Source organism: Lissotriton helveticus, chromosome 5_1, assembly GCF_964261635.1.
Source record: "Lissotriton helveticus chromosome 5_1, aLisHel1.1, whole genome shotgun sequence".
NCBI classification, from domain to species: Eukaryota; Metazoa; Chordata; class Amphibia; order Caudata; family Salamandridae; genus Lissotriton; species Lissotriton helveticus.
In genome coordinates, this window is record NC_136065.1 from 713,161,632 (window position 1) to 713,180,733 (window position 19,102).

General features: G+C 44.4%; 1 protein-coding gene across 1 annotated transcript in view; it reads right to left on the bottom strand.

The window, feature by feature from the left end:
• Positions 1 to 19,102, bottom strand: part of TLL2 (tolloid like 2) — a 2,328,887-nt gene that overhangs the window by 1,054,045 nt on the left and 1,255,740 nt on the right. Inside the window, exon 8 of the mRNA XM_078643121.1 lies at positions 1,095 to 1,219. Coding sequence (XP_078499247.1) covers positions 1,095 to 1,219 — 125 coding nt within the window. The remainder of the gene's footprint in view (positions 1 to 1,094; positions 1,220 to 19,102) is intronic.

Genomic DNA, 19,102 nt, shown 5'->3' on the forward strand with positions numbered 1-19,102 from the left:
GTCCCCTCTAGGTTCTAGGAATACAGAGTACTAAGGGCCCCCAGAAGCAACATGCAATATCCTAAATCTACTCCATTCTCCTGCAAAATAGCCTCCCATCACTAGACATGCTGATAGAAAAATGGGATGGTGACCTAAGAAACCTATAGGACAAGGACTGAGGGATGGCATGCTGGTACCTGGAAGGAGTAGCAATCAGGGCGGGTTTTGTGGTTAATATAAAATGAAGTTGCGCTACATGGCATACTACATTAGAAGCTGGTTATTCTGGTTGGGGAGAACTGAGAATGGTCAGGGCCAACAGGGATGTTGTCAGAGGTGCTATACGAAGTGGAAATGCCCGAGAGTCTAAGAGTACTGGAGTAAAGTGGGCCATAGACTCTCTGCTGTACTAGATTGTAAATTGACGCTCACCCACAACTGGTATACCCAGGTATTTGGGAAGAACATTCCCTTGACAGCTGCTCCCTTCTTTTCTGCAATGTTGCCTTGATAGTGGCACAAAGGGATTTAATTAGATACTGGGAAAAAGCAAGGCTGCGGTCTATGTAGGAGTGGGAGGACAACATGGATTTGTGAAGGAGGGCTGAAAGGCTAGTATACCAAATGAAGAGATGCCCTCAGAAGTCTGAAAAGACTTGGGGCCCATGAAAAGAGGCGGAAGAGATGGCCCACACTGATGGATGATTGAGGCAGGGGTATTAGGCCAGGGTGAAAATCGACAGGCCCGTGAGGAATGCACAAGGAGCTACTTGTCTGTAGGTTTATTTCTGTAACAACGCACCCTCAGGTCAGACTTGTTAAATTTGGATTGAAAAGAATATGATGATAGCCCGACAACAGGCCTCTTGAAGTTATTTGTATAGATAAGACATGTCTATGCATGAAAATTCAATAAACATATTTACCAAAAAAAAAGGTTGCAATATGGACTTGCAAACTAAAAAACACATAATGGTCTGCCCACTTCCATTAACTGGCAAATGTGGTGAGAAGATGTGGGTTTTTGATCCTCGCACTGTAATTAAACAGTGTACAAAGACTAGACCCAATGGGTGTACAATCAACAATATGAGTATAAAACAAGCACTTACCTGGGCATTTGTATAATTTCTTTGCCTGAGCAATGTCTCCTGCACTAAGGCGTATCCGTTGACCAATAGTTGGCCTCATACTGCTGTCTACTCCACGAGGAAGAATAGTATCCAGAAAAACACCTCTATGGGATGACAAAACAGATGCAAATAATAGTTTCAACAGACATTCCTAGTTTTTGCTTTAAGTAACAATGCAAGAGGTAGTGATTAAATGGCATTCTCAATGAAGTAAAAATTCTTGAACAGATCAGCAACAGGAAATATCAAGTAGTTGTAAACTTTTCTTATTAGTCATAGGTCACAACATACACAGTTTTTTTGGATTCGCTTAGGTGGATCGAGGTGGGTGTTGTACGGTAACCACACCTTCCCCCCTTGTAGCACCTGGATTATTTAGGTATTTAGATTTTTTCCCCCAACACTTGCTGACCGCCCGTCTGCCTGTTGGTTACCTAACTATAATTACGCATACATATCTACTTGCACAACAAAGGTCATTGGATAAAAAGTGGATTGGGCCAGGTCCGCACTTATCTTCGGACTTAAAAGAAATTTGACGAAAACATATCTCTGAGAAGATAGAAGTTTAGCAGGGTAAGGCTGCAGGCGGTGTCCGAGGAGGATGCGTCGTTGCCGGGGAAAAGCTAGATGAAATTGCAGTGAAGATTTCTTCATTCGCACTTAAGTCTCTTTTTGGAAGCTAAAAATCTCCAGCAGGACGAAAATGGAGGATGTAGTCGACAAGGGTTCCTGGAGGACCGCTGAACAGGAATTGCTACTGCACAGAAGAACATAGTGGGAGCTGCCGCTGACTGGTGATGCACCTTTGGTGGATAGACATGCAGGATGGTCACATTCTTCCCTCGGTTCTCAGAGCAGTTTTTAGCCAACATTTTGGGATTTTGGCTACTTGGGCACCGTTAACACCTCAATTAAGGGTCCAGTACTAGACGGCTACCACTTGGGGGCTCAGGAGTCACTAAGGCTGGGTCCAGGTGCAGGTTCAAGATGGTTGGAGCCTTTACTGTCCCTGATATTCTGAACAGGAAGCCAGCCAACTAGCTCGAAGAGTCACACAGTAGTCCTGAGTTCAAGTGATTAAACAGGGCCCAAGCAGTGGGGCAGGCCTCTGAGGGTTCAAGGCATGCTCCAGGCAACAAAGCGGTCCTTTGAGATGCAGCAAAGCAGTAATACAAGGTGTTTCAATGCAGCCTTGTTGAGTGCACAGCAGGCCACATCAGCACACAGTCCTCTGAGAGCCCTTCTACAGGTCCAAAAAGTGAACTGGAGAGTGAGTATAAGATTCCCATTTTTATACCCGGTGCCTTCTTTGAAATGGGAGAAGTTTCTAGAAAATTCTCTTTCGAGAGCTTGAACTTTCCAGTGTCCCCTCTCTGTCTCCTAGCTGTCTGTATGAAGAATGCAGGGGTGACAAGTCCTTTGTGTGAAGACAGAGCATAGTCTATTCAGTTGCAAGTGGGGCTGTGCCCATATCCGCCCTCCATTCTACCGGTTGATGGCCCATCTAGGTACTCCTAATTCCTTTACTGTATGGCTGTCCGGGAGGAATAAACACATTCCAACTACACAGAGAAGTGTGACCCAGGAACAGATATCAAATAGTTAGAGCAAAGCAATGCTATCTTTCTAAAAGTGCCATTTTCGAAATTGTAACTTAAAATCCGATATATGTAAAAAAAAATCAGGAAAAGGAGAGTACTCCCGCCGTCAGCGTGGGTTCTAATATTCGTGGATTGTTTTTTTTTTTACATATTTACATATATCTATTTGGACCATATTGCCAGTCCGCTCAAGATATCTCATCTATGGAGATCATCAGAAGGCTGCAGAATATGTTCTGTTTATATGTTTTTTAGACCCATATTATACGGGACCACACACAGGTTTTACCTATTTGATGACATAACCCCAGGACAATAGCTGACTGCCTCATTCTCCCATCTCTCCCTCCATAGTAGCAGCAGGAGTTGGTGATGGAAAAAGTCCTAGACTACAGGCAAGAACTTGGTTCATCTTTCCATAGTGGAATTTATTTGATAGTCACTACGAGTTTGAGGTAAACAAGATAATAGTGCCTTAAGTTCATTTCACCAATCTCAGCCCTGTGAATGCCTCCATACACGCACTCATGAACATTTTGTGAGAAACTTCTCCTGCAGATGAAGTTGGGTTAATTTAACATATGCTGCAAACTTTGCACATGGCACAGAAGTTAGAGAGCAATGTTTAAAACTTCACCTACTCCTAGCTTTAACTGTGCTTATCAGGGCCAGAGAACATTATATAATCTTGTGATGAATTCTCACAGCAATGCACTTCAGAACTAGTTTCAAGTTCAGATACATTTACACGTAGATGGTGGCAATGCCCAGCTCCAGAGTCTCAAAGACTCCAAGCTTACCCTCCTTAAGGGCTAATTGCAGAACACTTCATCAGGGCCTGAAGAAATAGGATATCATCAATCCTACCCTAATTGAATACCACTAGCTACGAATGCTAACCCAGATCACTGTCAAACCCATCTCTATAATCTATAAAACTTTCACGACTGGTACCCTACCTTTCTACCTGACACTCTCACCACTTCCCCAGGCTCTCGACATACCGGGAGACAGAACACTAAACCAACAGCCTTCTCCATTTATCCAATCAGGATCTAGAATGGCATCACAGTATCCATAACTGCCACCCAAACACTGCTTCAGTTTAGAAAAGAGCATAAGTGATAACTCTTTAAGGAGCACTTCAGTTCTGGGGTAAATGGTGGAATTACTTTGGGTTGGGGGCACTGTGACATTAGTATTGGAACTTTCATTGTATGTGTTTATGTTGGACTTGATGCCTTGTCTGTAACATTGTTGTTCTTTTCTTTATTGTCAACTAGTGACAGCTGGAAATGGATCTAAAGTTTGGGTTGGACCCGCTGTGACACTCTTATTGGAACATTCATTGTACTTGATGTCCTGTCTGTAACAATGCAGTTATTTTTATTTTTTTGTTTAATGCCTATCAGTAACTGCTGGAGGTGGTGGAAAGTTTATTGTCGCAAAAAATAAAGTTGGCTATAAAAAAAAGGAGCACCATCCATTTCCTCTCCTGGAACCTATCTCTCCTCCACTATTTAAAAATATATATATATTATTCCTGTCACCCTGTGCAATGTCCTGCAGATTTTTGCCTTTGTTTTTGCTAAACAAATATACAGAAACATGTACTTACATTGGACACTGGGGAGGCAAAACCTGTATTTGTCTTACAGGCTTCACAGAACAATGCAAATTTGTGAAGGGAGGGTAGGTGCCTGGATAAAATTTGACTATACTCAGGAACTCAACTCTAGTACCAATCTGACAATGATTATTTTAGTCAGTGTTCACTGTCAAGTACATCTGAGGTGCCACAGGTATTGCATTCTCAGTAGTGGTTAAGGCTCTGTGGTGCATCATAAATTGAGTGCAAATACATGTTGGGCCAAAATAACAATGGCGCCGGTGTTCGTTCAACAGTCTCTTTTACAGTCATCACATTGAATTGCACTTGGAGGCTAATCTGGTTTGGTAGCAAGTGTCCCACCAGGAGCATCTAGGGGATAACCTTCTAGTACAGGAACACCTAGTAAGTCCTGAGCATGTGTAAAGATTGGACCTGCCATTATCACTCCATTAGATGTATTGAGCTGCCTGACCTTGCCAGGGAGGGACTTAACCATGGACTTAACTCCTAGAGTAACAGAGAAGGAGAAACTCAGCAAAATATTTAAGGTGGATGCAGATTGGTCAGACCCTCTGAATGAAGATTGGTGCTGCTTCTCCAGAGAAGAAGATCCTTTACCAACAACATATGGTAAGGCAACTAATGACAATTGCTTTAACTTTATCGTATCCCAGTCATGCTACACTGCAGAGGTCCTCTGTCTTTCACAGATGGCACTCAGTTGCACTCTTACTTGAGGAGGCCTCCCTTTCACACTAACTTCCTGCCACTCAATCAGAGCGCTAGTGCACCTCTTTGTTGGAGCAGATAAATCACTCACCAAATTGCATCAAACCTCTTTACGTGAAGTCTCACTTGTGGTCCTGGCACTTTACAATTGCTGCACACATGTTCTCTCTACCACATGCTATAAGATATAGCACATGTAGATATATCCATATATTTATATATGTCTCTTGTATATCCCTGTCAAAACCCTGTTCAGAGGACCTCAGGGCAAGCAGGAACTAATGAGCCGAACTGTGGGGGTTGATGCTTTTTACTCCTTATAATTCCAGGTCTGGCCTACTATGGGTCTTGAGCAACTGGACGAAGGACCCCTTCAGAGCTTGACTCTCAGAAGTACCACGGGATGAGCAGTCCAAAGCTTCTCATTGGGAGGTATGGGCAGGTAGATACAGGGGGGTGAACATGGGCTAACAACTCAAAGAACAGCAAATAGCAGCAATATAAATGATTGTCCAGTCAAATACTTTGTTTTATGAAAAAAGTAGTATTTATATACATAGTGAAATATGACATACAAAAACAATACACACAGCCCCTGAAATTAGGGTTTTAGCATTCAATAGGCCAGTCCCTGGGCCCCACTTCCCTCTCACTAGCTCGAGTGGTAAATTCCCATTATCTAGAGGCGACATTCATGTTAGACCACACTAATAGCCTGAGTCTCAGGAGTCCCACTTCGGCTCTGATAAAAGTGAAAATAATTCCAGGGCACAAAGCGCTATGTACAGGTCCCCATTATCTAGAGGCGACATTCATGTTAGACCACACTAATAGCCTGAGTCTCAGGAGTCCCACTTCGGCTCTGATAAAAGTGAAAATAATTCCAGGGCATAAAGCGCTATGTACAGGTCCAAGCTCCCCCAGGGCCTTCTGACACTGCAATCCGTCTTACCCACTCCTGCACGGATGGAGTACCAGCAGCAGCTGTTGGGGAGTAGAGCTTGCGGCTGGCCAGGGCAGAGGCTGGGCATCCACTGTGCTTCCTCTGGTGAGACGGTAAATTCCTCCGATTCTTCCCGCAGGTGGGTGTAGGTTGTTCCGGTGCTGATCCTCACTTGGGCCTGGGGCAAGCGTGGGTCACCACTGTGGTTTCTCCTCACAAAGACAGCTTGAACCAGCAAACATTCCTTGTCCTTTCTGGTGGCCCCACCTGGCATACAGGATCAGACCTTACACAGGCTATGGCCCAATGGACATGGCAGTAATCTTCACACCAGCCTCACCTGCCTTACAGAGTTGCAGAATTCACTCCGCACACAGCTTACAGCCAGATCAGCAAGACAGTGATGCTGGCCATGACTAACTTCACGGCAGCCCCTTATGACATACAGGGTTAGTGTCTTGAATCTGCACATTGGAGACCACCTGATTGCTGCAGAGGTAGTCTCCTTTTCACACCTCACTATCGGGATCCACTTGCCAGGATCCCTCACTGGACTCACCCAGCTGGGAGACTGGCATGCCTTATTACCCAGCCCTGGTCATAGGCAGAATCCTTGCAAAGGTTCTCCTCTTTGCACAGCCGGATTGGCTGCTTGACAGGTGACCATTTTAGAGGCCTCAAGCTCCCCTTCTTATTATCTATTTCCAGACACCAAATGTGATTTAGGGTCCAAGTCTTTAATGTTTGTGCTAGGGTTGCTTTCTTTTAAAGTGTGCAATCCTTTGCTCTGCCCTTTCCCCAGAAAACAATCAGTCACAGCAGAAGTGACTCTAAATCTGGCAGTCCCACAAAACACAGGCTATGAGAGTGACTGGACGTTCACACCTGGATGTCAGGCACAGTGATAAGTGCATGAAAAGGTTACTCCTGGGCTCCCAGTCCAACTTGTTATGTTTCTTTTATCAGTCCCATCTACTTTCTGAGATGTGCCCAGGCCCCTTTCCAGTGATCCTGTCTTTGAATCAAAGAGAACCCTTTGAAGTGTACTGAAGAACCTGGCTTTTTCCTCCAGTTTGTGTCTGACAGCTCACAGGAATACAGCAATGCGCAAATCAGTTTGGGGATATTCATTCATCTCCTCATGTCAGTCCTGGCTCTCACAAGAAGGATTCCAGAATTTTCCATGTATTGTGCCATTCACAAGCCTGTTTACAACACACTGCACAGCGTTACATACTAATTTGATGTAGGCCAAGGATGAGTTAAGCACACAGAAGCAAAACTTTAAATGAGTGAGCCTGTAGCCCTCACTCCATTAAGGCAGGTAAATGGCCTGTTTACTTCTACTGATCACTTCATCGTATGCTTCCGCCACTGTGCTCGTGCTGCTTAACATGTGTCATAGTAAGTAGATTTTCATCAATATGAGCGTAACGCTTTCGGTGCCCCTCTCATCCAATAAGATCGCAATGCGTGAGACAGTCCTAGGTTATAGAGCACACGCATGATCCGTGTTCACCCATGACAACAAAATGTTAGCACCAGAGATCCAGATATCCTTGCAGCTAGGGCACTCAGGGCAAGGGTAGTTGACCCTCACCATGCAAGGGCGTTTTCTGTCCCAACGATCACTATTAAATGAATACATCATCAGGATTGGAGCCTCCACAATCTTTTAAGAGAACATGTTTCTCTGTAACTTAAGGCTTAAACATTAAAACCATACCATCACACAGTCAAAAATAATGCCCAGATTTACTCATAACAAATAATATATGTATATGAAAACATTGCTTAGGTCGCTTGAAACTTGTTGCATGCATTCCATAACAATGAAAATAATAACACAGCTTTCTTCACAATTATATGAGATTCTGAAAAGGTAAACAAGGAAGTCACTCAACTGTGTCATGGAATGAAAGTCAGTATGGAGGAAAACTAGTTAGCCCAAAATGGCAATAAATCCAAGTTTATGTTGGTGAGCATTAAAGATATAATTTCACTTATCCTAGAGTGCTCTAAATCATCCAATACTATGGGCATATCTAAACCTAATGTTCAGACGATTCAGAAGATCAAACCATTTTAGGTGCCTTAAAACTTCCAAGCCTTCACTGGTGGGCTGGAGTGCTCTATATGAGAATTCCTGGATGATTCCTATTTCTGCACAGATTGCCAATACACAGGGATATAATATTTGCAGGAGAAATGTAATGCTTTGATGTTTAAAACTTGGTGTATTCAGTATGATTTATATTTTTATTTGAATTTATATTGTGTAGGTTTCTGCCAAATGATCCTGGAATAACAAAATACACATTAAAGCTTCAGTATTTCCTATTCTTTCATTTGTTCCCAACCCATCCTCCTCAATCTTTGTAATAAGCTACTACTCCACTCAAAGTTGTTAGTGGGTTTAAAGAAGGAGAAAGCAAGTGGACTCTTACTCCAGTAACCTCTTTGACCATTGTTCTCCTGATAAACCCTAGGAGGAATACTGGGCTAACATTAACACTGAATTCTTGTTGGTCGTAGGGGCATTTACTTTCTGAGGTGACTCAAACTATTTTTGACTGAGCATGGTTGTGATTCCCTGTCCTTCCATCAAATACGATCAAAGACTGAATATGATAATGAACTGTAGTGTGAGATTACTAAGACACTACTGAATGAATATTTGTAAAGATCACAAATACCCAGGAAGAGAGTGGCCTGCCACTGGGCAGAGGGACTGAACATTTAGGTAGAAAGGAGATGGATGTTTAGATTTCTAAAGTCTAGGAGGAGGGAGCTGAAAAAATGTGAAGAGGTAGCTCATTTCAGATTTTAGTGGCGATGGTAGACCTGCCTTCCTTGGCGTGGTTTCCTCTTTTTGTCTTCAGACCTCCTGTCTTTGCTGGATTCTTTTTGTTGACCTTATGATTCTGTGCATTTTACCACTTCTGACCAGTGCTAAAGTGCTTGTACTCTCTCCCTAAAACTTGGTAACATTGACCTATTCACAATTGGCATCTTTAGTTTACTTATAAGTCTCTAGTATTGTGCCCTACCTGTGCCTCAGGCCAGTAAACCAAATGTTATTAGTGGGCCTGCAGCAATGATTGTGCCACCCACTTAAGTAGCCCGTTAAACATGTCACAGCCCTGCCATTGCAGAGCGGTTGTGTACATTTTTAAGCTTCCATATCGACCTGCCAAGTTAAACCTTTTGCCTGAAGCAAACCTTCCTTTTTATTGTATTTAAGTCACCCCTAGAGAAGGCCCTGGACCCCTCGGCACACCTTTTAGTTTGGTAACTATTACTAGTGCTATAAGAACAGAGCACATGCCAAGGATGCGCGCATAATACTTTTGCCTTTGAGCATTCTTGGTAATCATGAACAAATCAGCGGAGTGCACTCTACGACTATGTGGATAAGTAAAACCTCTTGCCAGGCCCAACCCTTCCTTTTTAACATATATAAGTCAGCTCTATGGTAGGCCCTGGACAGCCTAAAGGGCAGAATGCAATGTAGATAAAAATCAGGACTTGTTTTTTTCAGGTTTTACCTGTTCTGACTGTAAGGCCTATTTCACCCATAGGATAACATTGGGAGTACATTATTACATTTTAGAACTGTAATTTCCAAATAGGAAGATATCACTGGTTCATATTTGGTGTCTCTGGAATCCTAATTTAAAATCCTAATTCATGGAGGAGTCAGATTTCAAATTATAATTTTGAAAATACAACTTTTAGTAAATTGGTATTTTGGTTGCCTTAGCCATTTGGTACCTGCAGTCTGTATGTGGTCACATGACTGGGTTTAATTGGCAATTGGGCATTATGTATTCCACCTAAGCAGCCACACACAATGGGAGCTTAGGTGTGACTGAGTGGGTTTACTGTACTGTCCAACAAACAGATTTTAATAACTTTTAATATTCAACCTTATTTAAATATTGTACTTGGTGGTTATGACAGGTTCTTGCTAACCAGATTCAGATTTGGGATTGTATATAGACTTATGAATTTCCAAGCAATTAATAACTGGTCACGAACGATGCATCTATGTCTCTGCGATGACCATTCAGAACAATCAACTTTAGATGTTATTTTATTTTGTAGATTTTATGATGGAGCTAGGAAAACGTGGATTGTTCCAATGTGAACATTTTTGGGTATCAATAATGTCGTCCTGCGCTTATTGCATTACAGGTTTTGGAAAATGAACATATAGTTTGGAGAGTAGTAATGTTTCTGAAAAGTGTACTTAATTGCAGGAAACATATTGTATTATGAAAGTCTGGTCCTATTATGTAATATGAGATAGTAATGGAATGAATTATTTTTTAGAGCCGATGTTCTTATTTTTATTGTGTATTATATGTGGTTTATGTGCTTTCATGATTATCTGACAGTTCTCCTCTGCAACTTTGGCCCGGTGGGTCAGGTGGATTCTTGCAGAAGCTGGAATTGATGGGTCTCCTTTTGGAGCACATTCGGTGAGGGCAGCAAAGGCCTCCAAAGCATTTTGCACTGGTTCCTGTCTTGACGACATTTTGGCCATGCTGGACTCGTCTATTGACTTGACTTTTTAAGTGTTTTATCACAAACCAGCTGTGGATGTTGCATCTAATATTGTAGCGCAACTTTAAACTAGCATAATTTGAAGTCACCATTCCTGGCATAGAATAAAGAAATTCTAGCTATTGCATCAAGAACGTTCAATTCTATTAAGGACACAGAGTCGAGGATTATCCCACCAAGGGATTGCAATTGATTATTTTCTGTTTAGTGTTATTCTAGTTATGATTGGGATGTTATGTTTTCCTGCCTTAGATGATGATTGTTACAGAATGAGTTGCTACCGTGCTACTGCTCTTCTTTTCGGGGGCAAACACCAAGGCAACCTGAAAGGACTGGTTTCTTTGTTTCCAGTGCTGGTGTTTATCGGACAACACGAGTTCCCTTCGCTGTTTATGTGGTTGCCGAGTTTGGGGTATGAATCCTGGTTCTTTGTGGGTTCGAGGTTTGGACTTCGAGTTGGCATCGATCTTTGAAATGACTTTTGAGGATTACTGACAAAGAAAGAGGAGGAATTATCATGTATTTGACTTATATACTACACATAACCCCAGTGATTAGTGGACAGAGTGGACTACAGGGGTTCACTGGCCGTGTAGTTTTTTCCTACTGTAATGTTTTGATTAGCTGGGGTGTGTTTTCTTTAGTAAAGAAAGAGAGGCACAATTCTCGCCTCTGTGACCTTAATAGAATTGAAAGTTCTTGATGTGATAGTTGGATAATTATTTTATTGGTGGTGGAACCTTAGGGTACTTTGGTCTAAGCAATGAAATAATTTCCTCACTAGTGCTGAAAATCCAAGAGGACCTGTCAATGATTCACATGGAATGTAAATGTAATGGTTTGTTATGCAATTATTAAGTATGTGAGGTATGTAGTTATCTATCAGCACTCCACCTACAGATTTTATACATATACACCATGGGTCTAGACATAGCAGGACAGTATCCAGAGCAACACAATGGAGGCTGTATTATAAGAAATGGTGAACTGATTCTCCATTGATGTGCACACCTGGCACATCTTTGATTGCATGCTGCCAGGTGCAGGCAGAGAAAGTGCACCATATTACTTACAGAATGCTAGGAACATCACAGCATTGAATCGTGGACCAGCAGTTTCAAAACACAGGTCCATCTTTCAATGCAGACACTCCATCCTCTCCTCCCAAATGGTACTCTCTGAGTTTGTATGGGGTAGTTGGGGTGGCAGTGTTGGTCGAGCGGGGGGAGTGGGAGGAGGAAGGGCAAAGGAGTTCCCATATTACATGGGGTCATCCCACCAGCAAATGAAAAAATGTCCTGTTGGAAGCACGCAGACTCAAAATGTGTGCCTGCGCAATCCATTTTTACAAAAGTTGCTGCAAAAGCATCAGTGGCCTGTGAGAATTTCAATGCTGCATTGTCCGCAACATAGGGCACAGTACTTTTCTAGTTCAATATGTCACACTGCTCTTTTCTAAAGTGCAACCAATTGTGGTTTTGCCTAGCATAGGCAGACACAGTGAGCTATTTTACATAATATGGTCTCAGGTATGAGTCTTCATGTTAAAATGATCCAGAAAAGGCATTGGGGATTCCAGCAGTTGAAGGGTTAATCCATTTCTCCTGACTGTCCTAGACTCTACAACTCTGGGGACTGGAAAACTAGCCCTACTATATGCAACTTTTTAGACACTCACTTAACGGCAATTCACTCCTAACCCAGGCTTTCCATGGAAACATAGAGGATGATCCATACTTCCACCATAGGGACTGCATAAATTACTCGGTTTTCATGATAGAGGGACTGCCCGCCGAATTTGTAAATGATCAGCAAGCAGGAGGTCATTTATAAAAGCATTGGCAGGAACCACCATCACAGCAGTTCCTTTCAATGCACTGTCAAGTCAAGTCAAATAATTTATATAGCGCGCTACATACCCATAGGGTCTCAAGGCGCTTGAGGAAGGGTGGGGAATTAATTGTCGAATATCCAAGTTTTAAGTTGCTTTCTGAATGCTAGGTGGTTCTGAGTAAGGCGAAGGTGAGTGGGAAGTGAGTTCCAAGTTTTAGCTGCCAGGTAGGAGAAGGATCTACCTCCCATGGTGGTTTTGTTGATGCGAGGTATAGTGGCAAGGGCTTGGTTGGAGGATCGTAGCTGACGGGAGGGGGTGTAGAAGGACAGTCGTGTGTTGAGGCATTCGGGTCCAAGTTCGTAAAGTGCTTTGTGTGCGTGGGTTAGGAGGCGGAAAGTAATCCTCTTATTTACGGGGAGCCAGTGGAGGTTTTTCAGGTGACCGGAGATGTGTTCTTTACGCGGTATGTCTAGTATGAGCCTGGCTGAAGCGTTCTGGATGCGTTGGAGTTTTTTCTGGAGTTTTGCGGTGGTACCGGCGTATAGGGTGTTTCCGTAGTCCAGGCGGCTCGTGACCAGTGCGTGGGTGACCGTTTTTCTAGTTTCGGTGGGGATCCAGCGAAATGTTTTTTTCAGCATGCGAAGAATGTTGAAGCAAGATGATGAAACGGCGTTGACTTGTCTGGTCATCGAGAGTGAGGAGTCCAGGATGACGCCCAGGTTCCGTGCGTGGTCCGTCGGGATGGGTGCTTTTCCAAGGGCTTCTGGCCACCAAGAGTCATCCCAGGCGGAGGGGGAGGTGCCTAAGATGAGGACTTCCGTTTTGTCCGAGTTCAGTTTCAGACGGCTGTGCCTCATCCACTCGGCTACTTCTTTCATTCCTTCGTGTAAGTTGGCCGTGGCGATGTTAGGGTCCTTGGTGAGTGAGAGGACCAGTTGAGTGTCGTCAGCGTAGGAGATGATGTTGAGATTGTGTTGGCGAACGATGGCTGCAAGGGGGCTCATGTATACGTTGAAAAGGGTGGGGCTGAGTGACGATCCTTGTGGCACGCCGCAGATGACTTCAGAGGCCTCTGACTTGAATGGTGGGAGGCGGACTCTCTGGGTTCTTCCGGAGAGGAACGAGGTGATCCATTCCAGAGCTCTTCCTTGGATTCCGACGTTTTTGAGGCGTTGTAGAAGGGTGCTATGACAGACTGTGTCGAAGGCAGCGGAGAGGTCGAGGAGGATGAGGGCGACCGTGTCTCCATTGTCCAGTAGAGTTCGAATGTCGTCTGTTGCTGCGATAAGTGCGGTCTCAGTACTGTGTTTGGCTCGGAAGCCGGACTGTGATGAGTCGAGGGATTTGTTGGTTTCGAGGAAGGTGGCGAGCTGGTTGTTGACAGCTTTCTCGATGACTTTGGCCGGGAATGGAAGAAGCGAGATGGGGCGGTAGTTTTTGAGTTCGGTGGGGTCAGCTGTGGGTTTCTTCAGAAGGGCGTTGAGTTCTGCGTGTTTCCAGCTTTCCGGGAAGGTGGCGGAGTTGAGGGAGCAGTTGATGACATCTCGGAGGTGTGGTGCTATGATGGAGTCTGCTTTGTTGAAGATGTGGTGAGGGCATGGGTCAGTTGAGGATCCTGAGTGGATGGAGTTCATCAGGCGGATGGTGTCCTCAGTGGAGATTGGGTTCCAGTCGTTAAGGATGTTCAAGGGGGGTGAAGGTCCTGCAGAAGGTTGGGTGGGTTGGTCTCCGGGTCGGTTATCGAAGCTGTTGTGGATGTCTGCGATTTTGTTGTGGAAGAAGGAAGCTAGGGAGTCGCAGAGGGCTTGGGAGGGGGTGATGTCGTTGGAGTTGGCTGATGGGTTGGTAAATTCTTTGACGATATTGAATAATTCTTTGCTGTTGTGGGCGTTGTTATCTAGTCGGTCTTTGAATTCGGCTTTCTTGGCAGACCGGATTAGTTGGTGGTGGATGCGGGTGGCGTTTTTGAAGGCGTCTCTGGTGCTGGTGTTTGGGTCTTTTTTCCAGGCCTTCTCGAGGGAGCGACAGAGTTTTTTCGATTTCTTAAGATCATCGTTAAACCAGGAGGCGTTTTTGCTGCCTAGTTTGATTTGACGTTTTTTCAACGGTGCTAGGATGTCGGCGCTGTTGGATAGCCATTGCGTGAGGTTAATGGCTGCTTGGTCGGGGTTTGAGGAGTGGGCGGGGGGGGTTTAGAAGAAGCGATGAGGAGATCTGGTCGATGGTGATTTTGTTCCAGTTTCTTCGCAGGGTGGGTTGAGGATGGTTGGGGATTGTGGTCTTATTGTAGATAAAGTGAACGCAGCTGTGGTCCGTCCAATGAAGAGCTGTGGTGTGACTGAATGAGACATGTTTGCTGGAGGTGAAGATAGGGTCTAGTGTGTGACCTGCAATGTGGGTGGGGGTAGTGACAAGTTGTTTGAGTCTGAGGTTGGCGAGATTGTCCAGAAGGGTGGTGGCGCTACTGTCATTGCTCTTTTCCAGATGAAAATTGAGGTCTCCCAAAAGAATGTAGTCCTCGGAGGGGAGGGCGTGTGGGGTGATAAAGTCAGTGATGTCGTCACTGAATTGTGCACGGGGTCCTGGAGGCCGGTAGAGGAGGGTGCCTCTGAGTGTGGTCTTGGGGTCGGTGTGGATCTGGAAGTGGAGGTGTTCGGCGCTGGCAAGGTTGACGTCTGAGCTGGTTGAGATGCGGATGGAGTTCTTATGGACGATAGCGATGCCTCCTCCTGTTTGCTTGATGCGGTCCTTACGGATGATCTTGTATCCTTCCGGGATGGCAATGGTGATGTCTGGGGCTGAGGAGGCATTCATCCATGTTTCTGTTAGGAAGGCGACGTCCGGTGAGATGGTGTCTAGTAGATTCCATAGGTCGGTGGCGTGTCTGTGGACCGAGCGGGTGTTGAGCAGGATGCATTTTAGGTGGTTGGTGTCAGGTCTCTGTTTGGTGTTGGTGGATGAGGAGTTGGTTTTGGTGCCGTAGAACTTGCAGGAGTTGCAAGAGAAGGGTCCATGGGTGAGTCCAGGAGCGGCTTGGACGCAGTTGGGGGAACGGCCGGGGTTAAGGGCTAGGAGGGTGGTGGCATCGTAAGTGATGCGAGTGGGCTGGGCATTGCGGGAACCAGGGGGTCTGGCGCTGGGCGCGGTCCAGGCGTGGACGGGCGTAGACGGGCTTACCTTTGGCGCACCTTCGGCGTGACCGCTGCACGCAGTTGCATCTGTCATATATGGGAGGGGGAGGGGCGAGGCAGGGTCAGCTGGGAGGCGGGCGCGGGGTGGCGCTACGGCCAAGTAGGCACAACAAACAACAACAAAATGGCTGCAGGAGGGGGAGAGATGAAACTGGGTGAGCCTGGGGGTAAACAGAGGCACAATCGTGATACAGTACTACAATGCTCTTAGCCACTAATGCGCAGCCTTACCAGCGCACTACCGATAAGATAACAATCAAGGAATCACAATGCAGCAATTACACACGTTAGGATGGGAGCGAGCAGTGCAGGCTATGGCAGTAATGCGGGGGAAGGTCGCGCTGGGATTGAGCCTCTAGGCGCTACGATACCACAGGTCAGCAAGCAGCAATCAGGCCTATATTTCTTCAAAGCCAGCAAGCCTTGGGAGCGTGGTGGGAGCGACCTCTTCTGCAGCAGGTCAGGAGAGTCACGGCGAGGGAGAGGAGAGGCAGGTCTGTTGCTATCTGTGGGAGGCAGGGTCAGCTGGGAGGCGGGCGCGGGGTGGAGCTACGGCCAAGTAGGCACAACAAACAACAACAAAATGGCTGCAGGAGGGGGAGAGATGAAACTGGGTGAGCCTGGGGGTAAACAGAGGCACAATCGTGATACAGTACTACAATGCTCTTAGCCACTAATGCGCAGCCTTACCAGCGCACTACCGATAAGATAACAATCAAGGAATCACAATGCAGCAATTACACACGTTAGGATGGGAGCGAGCAGTGCAGGCTATGGCAGTAATGCGGGGGAAGGTCGCGCTGGGATTGAGCCTCTAGGCGCTACGATACCACAGGTCAGCAAGCAGCAATCAGGCGCTATATTTCTTCAAAGCCAGCAAGCCTTGGGAGCGTGGTGGGAGCGACCTCTTCTGCAGCAGGTCAGGAGAGTCACTGCACTGCACTCTACGCGTATTATTTTAGCTTTGCAAAAAGAAATTCCTGAAATATAATGCTCCCCTTGCCGCAGGAATCTTCTCCCATGGCAGGGGGAGCATTATTACAATTTTACTATAAACCTGGCAGAAAGAAACAGTACAAAATGACTACATATCCACCCATCTAAATTGGTTGGGGCAGGCGGGCGGACATGTCGCCATGTCTCCAACGTCTCTTAGTCGCAAGGGCCGTAGGAGATGTTTGATCATAGCGAATACGGAGTAGTCTCTGCTGTGGTCAAACTGAAGGTCCGCTCGCAATTAAATTAGGCGGGCAGACCTTAATGTTGGAGGTATGTATACTTCATCGCCATTGTGACTAAGCATACATACCACAAATATATAAATCACCCCATAGTGTCTGAGACTGCAAATACCTTGAAAAATACAGAGAATGCTCGTCCTGGATCATGAATTCTCTTCTATCATTGCTAAATTGAGCAAGGACCGTGAAAATGACTTCACTTTTCTCTTTGAAAGGTTCAAAATAGATAGTTGGAAAATGTGACTTCACATTATTTAAATTAACTCACAATGCCAGTGAGACTAGATTACATTTGGATCTGTAAGGGTCAGAGCCCAAAGCGCATGGCGTATTCAAGCAAGCCATAATAACCAGCTACAGAGAGGTACTCTCTATTAGGGGATTGAGAGGTCATTTTTATTTAGAGGTAGCCCTGGTACATCCTTCCAAATAATAAGTCATAAACAAAAAGGTAGTAGGGTATCTAAGTAAGGAAGACTGAGTGCTCTATCTCGAGATATGAGTGTCATCAGACCAGTAGCCTCAAGATATTACACTATTATCCCACTGTTGGCTACTCCTTAAAAAGAATGGCAGCCCTCACCGAAAACCAGTGGCATATACTCATCTGTTTTCTCCTCTTTACAATCATCCTGTTAATATTTAGAGGGCTCCCCTGGTTTAAGGGTTAGTGTATGTTTAGGTATTCACAGAAGCAGTAGAGATTGATTGAAAAAGGGCATACTTTTATCCACTAAACGTCCCGTGCACAGTAGGTATTTGTTTTAATGGACATCAAAGAATTACAACTGTGTATAGAGTGTTTAAAATGTAATATTTTATTTCTAAACCCCTCAGTGGCAGAGGTAAAAAATGTGTGCTGAAGAAGCTGTGAAATGCACCCCTTTAGTGTTGTGTCAACAAGTTTCTGCTGAATATCAAACTTTACAGTTAGTCCAGGGCATTCTTCAGGGATAATCATTACCCTAACCTTCGCACTAATAGGTCCTATTTGGGATACCTTAGAAGTGTTAGATAAAGAGTAAGGAACCTTACACTTGTACTTCATTGTGAATGAACTGATAATTCTTCATTCAATAATATGAAAGCAGAGAATCAGGTTAGTAGTCAATCTTGTTCCAGAAGATCATGACAAATATCCACGCATCATCATTTGACTCATTCCAGGAAACTGTCCAGGATTCCTTGTAGCATAAGGTATAATGAGATTACATATTTCAGAGGTCAGACGCAGTGGAAAGCTCTCAGTGATCCACCTGTGGTGCAATTCATATTGAAATAAGAAAAGTGAAGCACCAAAAACACATTCCCCCAAACCTGGTGTCAGTGAACAATATGCTAAGGTCAAGTAAGTCTTCTCACACGTTGTGGCTTACAATAGAGCCAACAAGTGCACTTGGAAACTTGGAAAAATGTAATGCAACAAGGAGAGTTACATATTGTATTTAGACTAAGGCTGTGAAATGCCATTGCACAACATAATGCCTTTTCCTAAACATACCTTATAGCCAAGTACAGAATTGACCACCAGGGACATTGTTAATTGAACTGAGGGAGCCCTCAAATGGCTGTTTATTTACGAGGGCATCTCACACCCACAAGTGAATCATTTGGAAGGCGTTGTGATAGTGAAGGAGTCATCACATTGTGGTGGTAACTGAATATGCAGTCTAGCTTCTTTGCCTGGTTAGGCCACTAGGTTTATGGTATGTTGATATGCAATGTTTTCCCTTTCATTCAATACAAAACAATTGTAACCGCAATGATTCAGGTATTATATCAGTTTGTTAAGTGATTACCTTAATTACTATTATCAGTTGAGTATATCATAAATTCTACATTAAAACCTCTCAGAGAAACGTGACATAGCCAGTAACTATGAGCGGCCATATGGTCACACGACAAATTTGGTATTTAGTGTTATGAATAATCATCATGGTCGATTCTTTGTGATGAACTATTAAATGTTTGGAACTTTGGGCTCATAGTAGCAGAAAGGAATGGTCATTGTTTTTGGCACCAAGAATCGTTGTATAAAGCTGTGGAAGCGACCACAAGGCATATACAATTCATTCTAGCCTGAAGTTGTAAGTGGGTACATCTGACTGCAACCTTTCATCATTGGATCAAATTACATGGGTGGATAGTTTGAACACCAATTTTTGCATATTGTAATGTAGTATATGCTGTCATGTTCAAGTGAATCTATTTTTACACCAGTCAAAGCTGATGAAGTTCTGTGCATAGTTAAATACAATACTAGG